Below are 15,624 nucleotides of genomic sequence, written 5' to 3'. Positions count from 1 at the left end.
GCATCTAGGGTAATTCAAGCATTTGGGCTAATAGCCACTTATCAATGAGTGCATACCATGTGTGCTTTTCTGTGATTAGGTTACCTCACTCAGGATGATATTTTCCAGTTCCCTCCATTTGACTATGAATTTCATAAAGTCATTGTTTTTGATAGCTGAGCAGTATTCCATTGTGTAGATGTACCACATTTTCTGTATTCATTCCTCTGTTGAAGGGCATCTGGGTTCTTTCCAGCTTCTGGCTATTATAAATAAGGCTGCTATGAACATAGTGGAGCACGTCTCTTGGTTATGTGTTGGGGCATCTTGTGGGTATATGCCCAAGAGAGGGATAGCTGGGTCCTCAGGTAGTTCAATGTCCAATTTTCTGAGGAACCTCCAGACTGATTTCCAGAATGGTTGTACCAGTTTGCAATCCCACCAACAATGGAGGAGTGTTCCTCTTTCTCCACATCCTCGCCAGCATTTGCTGTCACCTGGTGTGAGGTGAAATCTCAGGGTTGTTTTGATTTACATTTCCCTTATGACGAAAGATGTTGAACATTTCTTTAGGTGTTTCTCAGCCATTAGGCATTCCTCAGCTGTGAATTCTTTGTTTAGCTCTGAATCCCATTTTTTAATAGAGTTATTTGTCTCCCTGTGGTCTAACTTCTTGAGTTCTTTGTATATTTTGGATATAAGGCCTCTATCTGTTGTAGGATTGGTAAAGATCTTTTCCCAATCTGTTGGTTGCCGTTTTGTCCTAACAACAGTGTCCTTTGCCTTACAGAAGCGTTGCAGTTTTATGAGATCCCATTTGTCGATTCTTGATCTTAGAGCATAAGCCATTGGTGTTTTGTTCAGGAAATTTTTTTCAAGTGCCCATGTGTTCAAGATGCTTCCCTACTTTTTCTTCTATTAGTTTGAGTGTATCTGGTTTGATGTGGAGGTCCTTGATCCACTTGGACTTAAGCTTTGTACAGGGTGATAAGCATGGATCGATCTGCATTCTTCTACATGCTGACCTCCAGTTGAACCAGCACCATTTGCTGAAAATGCTATCTTTTTTTCCATTGGATGGTTTTGGCTCCTTTGTCAAAAGTCAAGTGACCATAGGTGTGTGGGTTCATTTCTGGGTCTTCAATTCTATTCCACTGGTCTATCTGTCTGTCTCTGTACCAATACCATGCAGTTTTTATCACTATTGCTCTGTAATACTGCTTGAGTTCAGGGATAGTGATTCCCCCTGAAGTCCTTTTATTGTTGAGGATAGTTTTAGCTATCCTGGGTTTTTTGTTATTCCAGATGAATTTGCAAATTGTTCTGTCTAACTCTTTGAAGAATTGGATTGGTATTTTGATGGGGATTGCATTGAATCTGTAGATCGCTTTTGGTAAAATGGCCATTTTTACTATATTAATCCTGCCAATCCATGAGCATGGGAGATCTTTCCATCTTCTGAGAACTTCTTCAATTTCTTTCTTCAGGGGCTTGAAATTCTTATTGTACAGATCTTTCTCTTGCTTGGTTAAAGTCACACCGAGGTACTTTATATTATTTGGGACTATTATGAAGGGTGTCATTTCCCTAACTTCTTTCTCGGCTTGTTTCTCTTTTGTGTAGAGGAAGGCTACTGATTTATTTGAGTTAATTTTATACCCAGCCACTTTGCTGAAGTTGTTTATCAGCTTTAGTAGTTCTCTGGTGGAACTTTTGGGATCACTTAAATATACTATCATATTATCTGCAAATAGTGATATTTTGACTACTTCTTTTCCAATCTGTATCCCCTTGATCTCCTTTTGTTGTCTGATTGCTCTGGCTAGAACTTCAAGAACTATATTGAATAAGTAGGGAGAGAGTGGGCAGCCTTGTCTAGTTCCTGATTTTAGTGGGATTTCTTCAAATTTCTCTCCATTTAGTTTAATGTTAGCGGCTGGTTTGCTGTATATGGCTTTTACTATATTTCGGTATGGGCCTTGAATTAAAAGGTAATTTTTAATGGAAGGATAGCATGCTGCTAGCATTTTAAGAAATTTGGCTTGTCTCTGGGTGGTTTTTCTTTCTAAAAAATGTAGTTTTTATTTTATGTGTATGAGAGTTGCCTGCTGTATATATGTGAACCATATGTGTGTATTCTGGTCCTGCGGAGGCCAGAAGAGATCTGGACTGGGGTTACAGGCAGTTGTGTGCTAGCTACCATATAGGAGCTGGAATTGAACCCAGGTCCCTGGAAGAGAATGCTCTTCACTACTGCACCATCTCTCCATCCCCTGCTCACTTGTCTTTCAAAGGTGGTTGCTGTTTTGCTTGAAGAGGACCGTTTGGCAGCTGGACCCAGCTGGATTCCCAGGGCTCAAGACAAAGCTCTGAACATCAGTGACAGCTCCTCTCAACTGAACACAAGCCTACCGTTTCTTCAGAGTAAGAGGCCTTTTCTGATATCGGTTTCTAGTCAAACAAACGTTTACATTAGAATACTGATCATTGATGTTATATAGTTGTAATGGGACTCCGTGGCTGCAGAATTGCAAAGGAGTGTGAGGATTCTTTCTTAAGTGTATATGTCTGTGGTATTTCTTAAGTGTATATGTCTGTGGTATTTCTTAAGTGTATATGTCTGTGGTATTTCTTAAGTGTATTAGAAGAGGCCTGACAGCAATTTAGGTTAGTGAAGTTATTTGGTAAGTGGAAACTGAGATTGTCTGTGTTTGTTTTAAGTCCTGTAGTTCTTCTCAGGCAGTCCCTCAGGTAATGCAGGGCTATGGAAACAGTAAGTAAATAAAGCCTGATGTCAGACTATTTAAATTAGTTTAAACAAACTTCATTTGCAAGGTTAAATTTGAATTTTTATCTCATTTATTTAGTTCTGGTTTTTCAAGACATAGTCTCTCTGTATAGCACTGGCTGTCCTGGTACTAGCTTTGTAGAGCATGCTGGCCTCAACTGCGTGAAGATCTGCTGGTCTCTGTCTCCCAAGTGCTAGGATCAAAGGCGTGTGCCACCACAGCCTGGCTGTTTTATTTGGGTCACTGTCTCAGTTGTTAGGCTGGCTTTGAACTCTTGAGCCTCCTGCCTTGGTTTCCCCAGATTATAAGTGTGTGCTCACATGCCTGTGTCCATTTGATAAATCTTTAGGTGAGGGCAACTTTGTCTTGAAAGAATGAGACCAGTGTGGTAGCTGAGCACTCACGGCTCTGGCTGTGGGAAGACTTGCAGGAGTGCTTGGTGCCCAGCACTGGTCCTTCCTTCAGGACACGGGAGGAACACGTGCTCTGGCACCTGTAAAGCCAGACAGCTGTTGTCTGCCTCTGGCTCTAGACATTTCTTTTGCCTTGCCTGCTCTTTTGAGGTTGATTTAAATACTTTTTTGTCTTTTAAGCATTAAATGCATTGCTGTGTTTTCTCATTCTTCAGAATCTTTTTGTTCATGCTTTAGAAAACTGTAAATCACTGTACTTGGGGTTCATTGTTAACACTCAGGAGGCAGAGGGAAAGAAGTGGTGCTTTCAGGAGCGTGTGCACAGGGGATGGTGGCAGAATGGAATTATGGGAGTTATGCTCGTACCTAGAGTCTTCCCTACCTAATGCATGTCTGTTCGTGGAGGATTTGTATATGTAAAAGGAGAGGAGCCCTTTTCTTCACTTCCTGCTGGGCCTCAGTAAGATGAATATTGAGATAAAAGAAGGAGAGTGAGTTTGGAAAAGAGAGGGATTCAACATAGGAGGCAGATAGCCCCACTGTGTGCAGTTAGAATTTCATTCGTATTATGGTCCCAGGCTCTGGTCAGATCCAGTGATGCTTTCAGCCTTCATGGGACATGCCACTGCCACTGTCACTGTTGGAATGTGTTGAGATGAGGTCCAGCAGTGGCCTGTTTGCTCATTCATTTGTGGTATCTGAAGCATGCTGGCATCACTGGAGGAGGTGGAGTCAGCAGCACGTAGGTGAGACAGAGGTCCTTCACTTTGGGAACGTCTTTGTATCCCATTAGGCTACAAGCTAGCTAATCGTGTAAGCGTGGGCTGTAGCAGAAAGGGTTAAATTCCAAGTAACAAAGACAGAAGGCCTCTCAGCATGAGCATCCCCATGAGGAGATGAGAAAGTGACCCAGGAAACATTGGCAAATTTCCCAGGAAGGTACCAGACCTACGTCTACCTTGGACCTCACAATCAAGGTGACCGGGAGGGACAAAGTTAGTGGTAATGATGGTCAGATCTCCTGTTAGCCATCAGTTATGTCATGAGTTTCTAGAAATCCCTACTTTCAAAATGGGAGCAGAATACAGCAGTCATAAACTTCGTCAGTGTCGAGCTGGTGAGATGACTCATTTGGTAAAGGTAGTTTCTGCTAAGACTGACTACCCTGGAATATATTTAGGGGAAGGAGAAAACTGACTCCTGCATGTTGTCCTCTGATATCTACAAATAGCACATGAGCACACGTGCACAGGCACACAGATACAAAGACATACAAAGGGAGGGAGGAGGAGGAGGAAAATACACACACACACACACACACACACACACACACACACACACACACACACACATATCTATATGAAACCTTAATGGTGTCACTGAAAACTAGAAACAGGCCTCTGAGGTGTCTTAGTGGGTCATCACATTGATGTAGTTCAGGTCATGTAAAACCTGGAAGGAGAGAACCAACTCCATAAGATTGTCCTCTGCCTTGGACACATGTGCCTGCTTCTCCCTGTTGTGGCCACGTGCATATGCCCACACTCACAGCAGAGATCCAGTAACACTAGTGTCAGAGTTTTGCCCACGAGCAGTGAAGAAGCACATGTAACCACCATCATCTCTTTTCTGGAGGAGAACTTGAGGCTGTTTGGAGGTAGTCCTGAGGGTGTGGCTGTGAGTGGGTGAGGGGATGTGGAAGGACAACTCTGATCCTCAGGAGCAGTAAGCATGGGCAATGGGTCAGCAGATGTAGTTTTACTTAGCTAGTACTTTCTAGCCATGTTAACCCTTTCATGGTTGACTACAAAATTCTCACCAGACTAGGAGTTACCATCTACTATTTCTTTAGTTTATCAACAACAATTCTGCTAATGAGAACTGTATGGAAAGCAGCTCTGCCACAGACGTCTTAGAATTCATTCTTGGAATGCTATACTTGATTTTGGATTAGTTTTCTGCATGGAGTTCTGAGGCCCATTTTAAAGAGAACTGAGTAAGGGTTCCTAAGAATAATGTCCTAGTAGCATGCTGTGTCAAGAAGACCCCTCAAGCCATTTCTAGTGTGCTGCTGAATTTCTGACTCACACATTTGGTGAGGAGCTGCTACATGAGAGGAAGTGTGCTGTCCTGGCCTATGCTGCCCCACAGTAAAGGATTTCCCTTTACTCAAGCCACATACTCAATGCTGGACAGAATTTAGGTTTAGGCTGTAGAAGACTGAAAGCTGAGGTTTGGAGGTTGAGGATCTAGTGCTTTCCTGGCATATATAACACCTGGAGTTAAGTCTGTAGCACTGGATAAATTATGGTGGTAATGCGTCTGCAATCCCAAGAGTAAGGGAAGGAGGCAGCAGATTAAAGTCGTCCTCACCTGCACAGTGATGCGGGAAACCATGGATGTGCTGCACTTTGTCTCAGTGATGTCCCAGATCTGATATTTGCTCAGCTTTGAATGAACCATGTGTTCTTCTTCACTGAGTCGGAGTTTATGTAGGTATTGTGAAATATTTTAAATGATATAGTGAAATATGTTTTTCCTTCTCTCCAGGTCGGAAAGTATCCTGTTTGCATGCATCTCGAGTTCAGAGGCAGACCGTGGTCTCTGTTCATGACTTACCTGAAAAGGCTTTTGCTCCGTCTCTGGATAGCAGGCACCTTCTCTGTGTGTGGGATATTTGGCAGCCTTCAGGGCCCCAGAAGGTTCTGATATGTGAGTCAAAGGTACATTGAGGAGGAGTCTGTGCTTGCTTCTAGGAGGGTCCTGCAGAGAGGGTATGGAGATAACAGAACGAGTGTATGTATAAGTCATGTAGTATCTGATATTGAGCATACCAAAGAGAGGGACAGAGGTAAGAGAATGCGTGTATGAGCAGCGCCCTGTTTCTAGTGTCTTGGCTCTACAAGGGTAACAGAACTCATTAGTTCTGACTCTAGGAATTCATGGTTTAACAGGTTATTTCAGACTGAAAACCTCAGGATTATCATGCTGGAGGCTCTCTGTCACCTGTAAACTGGCAAATGAACATAGCTGTAGGCCCTAGAAAAGTAAGGTCAAGATGGCCTCAAGGCCAGTCTGTTTGGATCATGGTATTGAGGGCCTGATACTTTGAGATGTCTTAATATTCTTGTGATTTCTTCTTCTTTTCCTCTGACAAGAAGCATGTAACCCAGACTGGATTCTCTATGCAGTTGAAGATGGCCTTGAACTTCTGCTCCCCCCACTCCCCCTCATGAGTGCAGGGCTTGTAGAAGTGCCCACCATACCTATTACAAGTTCTTAAAATTGTTTGTACTGAGTGCCTTTGTCACTTACTCAGATTCTTCTGCTGTCCATGTGACTCTGGCCTTGTTACTGTCAGGGCCACTGGCATCCTCCCGTCATGTCACTTCATTTTTGGTTGGGAGGGACTGTCTTGATGGTCTGTACCCACATGGATACTAGATGCCTTATTGTGATCATATCCCTACTGAATGGATTTTCTTATTCTGTTGTCCATGTGAAAAACCCACACTTGGGCAGTTGAGTTTTATTTATATGTACAAGTCTGTGTTCTACTTAACGGTATCCTGTGAGGACCTTCATGTGTCAGTCCATAGTTAGTGTCTGTGACTGTGTCTGCTGTGGATTGTAGACATTAACTTCTGTGATTGACTTTTCAGGTCACTTGCTGCTGCTTTAGCCCTTTAAAAGCATTTCTGCTGTTTGCGGGAACAGTGCATGGCTCTGTGGTTGTGTGGGACTTAAGAGAAGACTCCAGGATACACCATTACGTGAGACTGAGCAGCTGTTTCTGGGCTTTCAGGACCCCAACATTCTCCACTGGTTAGTGTTGTCTGTCTGCCCTCTAGAAAAGCCTTGATAGATCTGAGGACTGAAGATTTAGCTTTCTGCTTTTATTCATTTAGATTATCCAGAGGAAGAGATATGACTCTGGATGAAAGAGGCATTTGCAAAACAAAACATGGAGAATGATCAAGGAGACACCTGATGTCTGCCTCTGGGAACACACATACATTACACCTGTAATCTTATGGGGGCATCAGAAAGGCTCACTGGCTAGCTCGTGGGTTGTGGGTTGAGACCACTCTGGGGATTGACTGACTCTTTCACAAGGGTTACATATCAGATATCCTATAAATCATATATTTACACCACGAGTTGTAACAGTATCAAAATTTGACTAATGAAGTAGCAACAAAAATAAATTTATGATCTGAGGTCACTACAACATGAGGAACTGTGTTAAAGGTCCACAGTATAAGGAAGGTGAAAATCACTGTTCTAGGCCCAATAAGAGACCTTGTCTCAAAAAACAAAACAAAGCAAACAAAACAAACCAACAGCAACAAAACAAAACATGGAGAATGATCAAGGAGACACCTGATGTCTGCCTCTGGGAACACACATACACATTACACACACACACACACACACACACACACACACACACACACACACACACACACAAAGAGCAAGCATTTTCCACCCGTACGACTTCCTCTAAGCGTTTTATATCCATAACTCTCATACTAGCCCTCCATTCTGTTGTTGAGAAAGGTGAAATGCTTGTCTAAGCCACGCTGACTGCACGGGCAGGTGCTGCACTCAGAGCTACTGTCTGGCCTATAGCAAGGCCTTGGCCATGGCCTTCATCGACTGGCTTCGTCCTTTAGGAGCTAAAGTCCCGCTGGCTGAGAGATCAGGCTTGGACCTTCTCTGATTCACTCTTTTCCCCAGCCTTGTCCCTGTCCTGTTGAACCTGAAAAGCACACACCGCCACTCTGGTACCACAGGCCACCAATCTGTTATCTGTCATTATTCTGTCCCCAGTCTGCTCTGTCCAGATGCGGGAGAACGAGAACACATGTCATTTGGGACTTTTCACTGCTGAGAGTTGCAGCGGGCACTCCCTCAGCTGCTTGCTGCTGTGTTGCACACCGTGTACCTCACCAGCATTGAGGCCACCAAGTGTTGTTAACTGGCCGTGTCAGTAAGCATTTAGTTTTAATTTTGTGGTTTCAACTTGCACTGAGAAGAGCTAATGATCCAAGTTTATGTTCATATGCTCATTTGTCGCCTAAATATTCTTGTTGGGTATGCCTGTCTAAGTGTATGCTCACTTTTTATTATGGAGTCCTTGCTGTCTTAGGCTTACAGCAGTGCTCATTTCTTAGCCTCTCAAGTGGTGAGATTATAGGCATGATCTGTGCCTGGCCAAGTTTATCTTATTTTATTGTCCTAGTGCTAGGTAGGGACTGGACCCAGGGGTTTGCGTGTGCCAGGCCAGCACATTACAGACTGAAATACATCTCCAGCTCATTAGGCTTTGAAGTGTTATATACGCCTGGGTATATTTTACAGTCATTTTACCATACTCTGTATTCCTTTTTGTAAAATTTCCCTCCAGAGGGAGAAAGTTTTAAGTTGGGTGGAATTTGACTTATCAATATCTTCTCCTATGATCATGCTTTCACTGTCATGAGGAACTAAACATCACAGAAGTTGGGTTGTCCCCATGCTTTCCTGACCTTTTGTTCTTTAGGGTTTACATTTAGGTCTGGTATGCAGACCACAGGCTTACTTTTTATATAAGAATGTCCCATTGAAATTCTCATTTCTGGTCACCATTTCACTGCATCCAAAGGTTTGGCTGTAGGTGTAACAGTTTGATTGTGATATGTCTCAGCATGCATCTGTTTTCCGTCCTCCTTGTCCTGACTGTCACTGAACTTTCCATTGCCCTACAGTTTGTACCCTTTGTAGAAAGTTCTATATTTGGAAAAAAGTGGAATAAGCCTTTTCAGGTAAGGGTAAACGTGTAAGTTTTCATCATGGTTTTTAGTGGCCTAACAGCCAAATAAGTTTTTCTTTTAAATTCTTAAAATAAAAATAATAGAAAAAATAAAAACAAATGTTATAGATAAACTTCTCAGTTTACTTACTGAAAGAGTAAATTATAGCTTTGTGTACAGGTTTTTGTGTGAACTTGTTTTTATCTCTTCTGGGTAAATAGCAAATATAATGGCTAATACTGATTTTCAACTTGACAGTATGTAGACTTACTTTTGAGGTAATCCTGGAGGCATGCTGAGTAGGGATCAATTAGATTAGGTTAGCTTCTGGGCCTCTCTGTGAGAGGTTATCTTGGTTGAGATGGGAAGACTGTAGATGATATCCTCTATCGCATTGTGTGTATGAGAGAACAGTGCTTGCGCTCTCTCTCTCTCTCTCTCTCTCTCTCTCTCTCTCTCTCGCTCTCTCTCGCTCTCTCTCGCTCTCTCTCGCTCTCTCTCGCTCTCTCTCTCTCTTTCTCTGCTCCCTGACTGCACATGTAATCCAGCAGCCATCACAGGTCCCTGCTGCCATGGCTTCCCTGATGAGATGGATTTGCTTCTGGGAATGTGTGCCAAATTAACCCTTTCTTTCTTTCTTTCTTTCTTTCTTTCTTTCTTTCTTTCTTTCTTTCTTTCTTTCTTTCTTTCTTTCTTTCTTTCTTTCTTTCTTTCTTTCTTTCTTTCTTTTTTTTTTTTGGAGCTGGGAACTGAACCCAGAGCCTTGTGCTTGCTAGGCAAGTGCTCTACCACTGAGCTAAATCCCCAACCCTAACCCTTTCTTTCTTATCAGATATTTTGTCAGAGCAACATGTAAAGCCACTAAGTCAACTGAAGAACCAGATTCCTGGATTGCTCAGTGGAAAAGTGTCAGCTGCTTTAGGAAGTGGCCACACATCTGCATGCGTCCAGGCAATGAGTGACGCCTGCTGCACCCTCCCCAGCCTACAGCATGTCCACTGAGTAGGGTTGGGTCATTCCAGTTGGTTGAAGTGGCTCCTATGCTGTGACTTGCATGTCCCTTGAGACATTTGGAGTAGACTTGTCTTCTGTATGCTCAGATGCCATTTGTGTGTCTTCTTGGTAAAGTACCTGTTAAGGTCTTTGTCCCATTTAAAATTTCTTGTTTTCTGGTAATGAGTTATTGATAAAAGATTTTTATGAAGTAAGGGTTTTGCCAGTGTTTCTCCTATCCTGTGATTCTCTTCCTTAAGTACCTCTCCAATCACTTTTATCATCACAGATACGTTTCTTCTTTGTATTATATTTATATCTGTGCTTTACACATAAAAAGAGCAAGCTGCTTTTTATTTCTGTTCTAGCCAGTTTTGGCCCTTTTGGGGAGATACTATTGCTATGGAGAGTATTTGCAATGATAGGTACCATATGGATTTTTATGCTATTATAAAAGCTATCTTTTTTCAAACAAGGAAAAGAACATGCAAAATTTGTTATATGACTTGGGCTCTAAGTTTTCTTTACTATTGCTGTAATACAGTACCCCAAGAAATACATCTTAAAGAAGAAAATACTTATTTGGTTCACAATCCAGGTTCTAGGCCACGGTAGCAGGGAAGCTACAGTGGCAAACTGGTTACATCACATCCACAGCCAGAAGAAGAGAGCAGGCCACAGCTTAGTCTGATCTCTCCTAAAGCCCAGCGGATGGTACCCACTTTCTTCAGGCTGGGTCTTCAGGCTTGTAATCAAGACAGCCCCCACCAGGTCAGCCTGACCTAGGTCATCCTTATTGAGACTCTGAGGTGATAGTAGATATTGTGGACAGTTAACACTAACTGTCACATGGCCCAAAGGATACCTTTTAAAACATGGCATTTTCCAACTGCTAATTCATATGAATCTAGCATGTTTTCAAAGCTCTAAATTCCTAAACCATACATGATTTTGGCAGGAGACTGGTGTGGCCTCCTCTCACTTCAGATGCTTACTTTCTAGAAAGTGATACAGCACTTTCTATAACTCAGGCATGCTGCCTTTCAGTTGATGTCATCTCTGTGTATGTGATGTGTAGTACCTGTTGTCCCAGGGTTGAGGGAACAGTGACAGGAAAAGTCCGTTAATGCACAGCACAGGACAGTCATTCTTCCACATACTTCTAGTCATGGCTGTTGGATCCACAGATGAGTACAGTGGACTGACTGACTGCACATAAAGCACTCCGTGAAAATACTCCCTTTGTTCCCTTTTGCTGTCTAAATATCAGCAGAACTCAGGAGTGTGAAACGATGGAGCTCCTGTAAGAAGAGGGATCCTTCACATCCCGTGGGAAGTTCCCCCTTGGGAGCTCTGTAATGTCTTTTTATTTGCTTTTTCCCAAGTTCAGTACAACGCTTTCTTTTTCTTTCCAGTTTCTGTGTGGGGGTTTGATTTCAGGAGCTTTCTCGTTTGTTGTCTAAGTACATTGCTGAAGCAGTCTGCAGAGATTTTGTTCTATGGGGCGACTGTCTTCTGCTCTGTGCTTTTCTCAGGGATGTGGCGGGGCAGTGTGAGAATAGTCACACCTGAAAGTGCTTTGATTTCCTTAATTTCTTCCGGCTGTAGCTGTGTGTGGGATTTGAATCTCTGATTCCCAGCATTCCGTAGGCTGCTCTTTGCATCCATTCGTGTGGGGCAGTACTTGTGATCGTGGCTCTGTGCCTGTTGAAGAGAGCTTGGTCTCATGCTCTGGCCGGCACTGCTGAGTTCCCAGTCTTTGCCGTTCTCTTTCCTTATAAGTTGCCCACGAAGAGCACTTCCTGACGGCCCTCTTGTAAACCCCTTTCTTCACCAGCCTTTCTGGAGAATTCTAGGCCCAGAATCATGTCCTCTCTTTCTGGAGTGCCTACTTAAGTTTCTCATTGTCACAATGCTCTTGGTCATTATTTTATCTTAGTATTCATGGAGTATTTTGATTTCCTTCTTACTCTGTATACGTGTTTCCTCAGTGATGTAATGGCTTTTGAATAGCACAAGCTTTAGTATTCATTTCTTGCTCTTCCTCTTACAAGTGGTTTAAGATTGGAGTCACTGTTTGATAGAGATGCTAAAAATCATGGACATGGATCTTGACGTGTGGCCTATGTGAGTCTCGTGACTTAAGGAGACAGTTGTAGGTCTTTAGACCTGGAAGCTTCCCTAGATTAGCTGTAATGCTGATTTCATTGCTAAGATGTGAGACTTACAGTGGGTGCTGTGAATCTTTCATCCATAGATGGAATCCTCACATCGGTGAACCACCGAAGCCCTCTTCAAGCCATAGAGCCGGTTGCCACATCTGCCTACAAAAAACAGAGCTTTGTGCTTTCACCCTTTTCTACTCAAGAAGGTATAAGATCCCTCGCACCCATGATCTCTTCTGCAGTAGTCATGCAAAGGTTGTGCTTACTAAAGCCACTTTTCTTCGTTTGTTTCTGCTCTCATTAGAAATGGCAGGCTTGTCATTTCACATCGCTTCCCTGGATGAGAGTGGGGTTCTCAATGTATGGGTAAGTAGGAAGCATTGGGGCCACACAGCCCTACAGACAGCAGAGTGAACCCAGGAGGGAGGAGGCAGTAAGACCCTCTGTTCTCTGAAGGGGTAGGAAGTTTCCTGTCCTTTGACCTTTGGGAATTTGTAAGGAAGATTTAACAAGACATCAGTGCTAGAGGTTATGTCAGGACTTGTACAGAGAGCTATTAATGAGGTTACTGAGGGGAGAATACTAAGATAAAATAATGAATACGTTTAAGTCACTACTAAAACAAATGATTAGTCTTTTTTATGAAGCAGTTATATTTTTTAGGATCTAATGTAGCATGTTATTTTATTAAAGCTATGCTTTGTATAGATTGTTTCATAGTTTAAAATGTATCAGTATTCATTTTTCAATATTCTGTTTTTAGGTGGTTGTTGAATTACCAAAAGCAGATATCTCAGGTTCAATGAGTGATTTAGGTAACTATTGAAGTAAAAATTAATATTAACTATTGTTTGCTAAAATGAATAGAGATTAAAGATACAAACACCTGCTATGGAAAATAAGTAATTGGCAACCTGAAAAAAACAGAGGTCAGAGTTGTATGTTGTATACTTTCTCAGCTGCTGGATGGACATCTCATTAGCTGGAGTGCTTGAATGATGTCTGACTCCATGTTCCTTTCTGTAGGTGTCATAAGCTCTGCTCAGAGCTGGCATTCTCAGGCAACTGTCTTCTTTCCTTTTCAGAATACTTTAGGTTCCCATGGCACATGTCCTCCTTCATCTGGGGCTCTCTTTTGTGCCTTTGGATTTACCTAGTGCACATGAGTGTACCAAGTTTGGCTGTCCTCAGGCCACATGCAGTGGGAATCAGAATGCCCTATGTAGAGCAAGAGAGATAGGGAAACATGCTAGGTTCTCCCTTGGTTTTCTGCTTTCAGACCACTGGGTATGGCTTTCAGTTCTAAGAAGCCTCAGGCAATTCAGTCCCATTAGATGCTGTGGTGTAGTTTGTCTTTACTTTAAAGTTAGCTTTCTTACTCTGAATTCCTAATCCCTTCTCTAGTTCTCTAATGGCAAAGTCTCCTCTCATCTTATTTGTGTCAAAGGTGTATCCCCCAGATTTACACTGGCTTAGTAAGGTCCCCAGATTCAGAAGAAGGTTCCTCACCAAGCCAATGCTGGTCACTTCTTGTTGAAGTTCCATTCAAATCAGATTGACTGTGGCTGTGGTTGAGACTAGGCTAGACTGATCTGTAGGTCTGCCATCTCTGTGACAGCACCATTACCATGTGATGGATATAAGAGCAGGTCATGCAGTGTTCTTGAAGCTGCCCTTTCTAGCAGTGAGTTGAATATATTCTTACATGGTTTTAATTCAGCTGCGCTCAAAGTTCTGGATAGTACCTTGCCTAGGGTTTGGGTTTCAACTTTATAGATCTCTAATTCTTCTCACTGCAGTAATATACCAAAGGGAGAGTAGCATTAGGACAGACATTTAGCAGAGCATCTGAGGAGAGCAAAGGAAGGGATGGGAAATAAAGCCAGGCCTGTGAGCTGGAGTGCCATGATGCTGGAGCAGAAGTTAGAGAAGCTGATGAAGAGAAACTGAGGCTGGAGGAGTTTGGGACACTTGTAGCGATTCAGCAAAACCTGGAAGGTTTCCAAGAATGGCTTTGAATGACAGGTGCCTTGGGTATTTACACACAGGGCTGGCTTTTTAACTTAGTATTCAGTACTTATGATACCCACCATTCTCACCAGTCTGAAAACGTGGGGATTTCTGATAACAACCTGCAAATTCTTGACTCTCCTCTTTAGCCAAGGCACAGGTACCTCAACTAGACTTAGAGGGAGTCCTGCTTGTCATTTATATTTTGGCATTCCTTCTGGTTATAGATACTTAACCAGTATAAAAAAGAGTGAATCCTGACAACTGTAGATAGATTTGATTCACACTAAGAGGTGTGCATGTTTCTGTTCGTCTGATTCTAGGTCTGATACCTGGAGGGAGGATCAAGTTGGTGCACAGTACTGTAATCCAACTGGGCCACAGGTGAGACTCCCATGGGGCTTAAACGCCTCCCTCATCCCTGAACGACATTGCTCCTGTGAAATGCATGCTGTTTTTGTAATGAGGACCCAGTTCCTTACATTCAGTTTTTGCTATGTGAATAGTTAGTAATAAGCCAATGTAACAGAGGTTTTAGATATAGACCTAATATGTATTCATGAAATTTTTTTTAGCTTATAAATTAATAGTACTTGACTGATTTTCATCCAGTTTTAATTTAGACTTAAAGTTAGTTCAACTTGATCAAATTAAGTTTTAGGAACTGGAAACACTGAAATAAATGTTATTCATGGGGTTGGGGATTTAGCTCAGCGGTAGAGCGCTTGCCTAGCGAGCGCAAGGCCCTGGGTTCGGTCCCCAGCTCCGAAAAAAAAATGTTATTCATAAATTTACACGTCTAGCGAGACACACCTGTAATCCTAGCATCTGGTAGGTAGAAGCACAAGGATCAAGAGGTCAAGGCTGTCCTTGGTTATACAGTGAGTTGGAAGCCAGCTTGCTCATATGAGAACCTGTCTCAAATAAACAAGTAAACAGAATACCAACCAATAAACAAAATTTTATTTCTGCTTTTACTTGTGGAACTTAATATGAAGTACAGATTCTTAAAGAATGTTCCAGTATTAGTAGTATTTATGTATTCCACCTTGGTTTCTAAAGACATATCTAATCCTATACTCGAAGCTGACAGTTAGCATGTGAATTAATTATTCTTGAAAACTCTTGGTGCCTGTGTCATCATCATTATACAGAATATAGTGAATACAAGTATGCTTAAGAGATTTCAAATCAACTTACTCGACAAATGTAATTATAGTAAATAATTATATTTACTTAATATATAAATATAAAGTATTTAATTATATAAATATAAAGTAAATTAGTTAAAGTCATCAGATATGTTACAGAGGCAACCATGCACGCTGTTCAGGCTACTGCCTGCCCTTGTGTGCATCACACATCTGCTGGGCTTCAGTAAGACTCTTTTCTACTGTAGACTTTCTCTCTTCATGCCATGCATTGTTTTTATTTTTTAATTTTAATTTCCTCCAGAAATTAACATCTTCCAGGACTGATT

General features: G+C 42.1%; 1 protein-coding gene across 12 annotated transcripts in view; it reads left to right on the top strand.

Moving 5' to 3' along the window:
* Positions 1-15,624, top strand: part of Dync2i1 (dynein 2 intermediate chain 1) — a 56,566-nt gene that overhangs the window by 31,793 nt on the left and 9,149 nt on the right. For 11 of the 12 annotated variants that reach the window (NM_001191773.1, XM_039112430.2, XM_017594198.3 and 8 more), the window contains 7 exons: positions 2,274-2,403; positions 5,732-5,904; positions 6,844-7,006; positions 12,227-12,340; positions 12,439-12,500; positions 12,898-12,949; positions 14,468-14,528. In NM_001191773.1, coding sequence (NP_001178702.1) covers positions 2,274-2,403; positions 5,732-5,904; positions 6,844-7,006; positions 12,227-12,340; positions 12,439-12,500; positions 12,898-12,949; positions 14,468-14,528 — 755 coding nt within the window. Of the gene's footprint in view, positions 1-2,273; positions 2,404-5,731; positions 5,905-6,843; positions 7,007-8,014; positions 8,175-12,226; positions 12,341-12,438; positions 12,501-12,897; positions 12,950-14,467; positions 14,529-15,624 lie in introns of those variants that run through there. The other variant, XR_001838171.3, reaches the window with a different exon arrangement.

Source organism: Rattus norvegicus, chromosome 6, assembly GCF_036323735.1.
Source record: "Rattus norvegicus strain BN/NHsdMcwi chromosome 6, GRCr8, whole genome shotgun sequence".
NCBI lineage: Eukaryota > Metazoa > Chordata > Mammalia > Rodentia > Muridae > Rattus > Rattus norvegicus.
The sequence above is the reverse complement of the archived record's forward strand: the minus strand, read 5'-3'. Positions and strand labels throughout refer to the sequence as shown.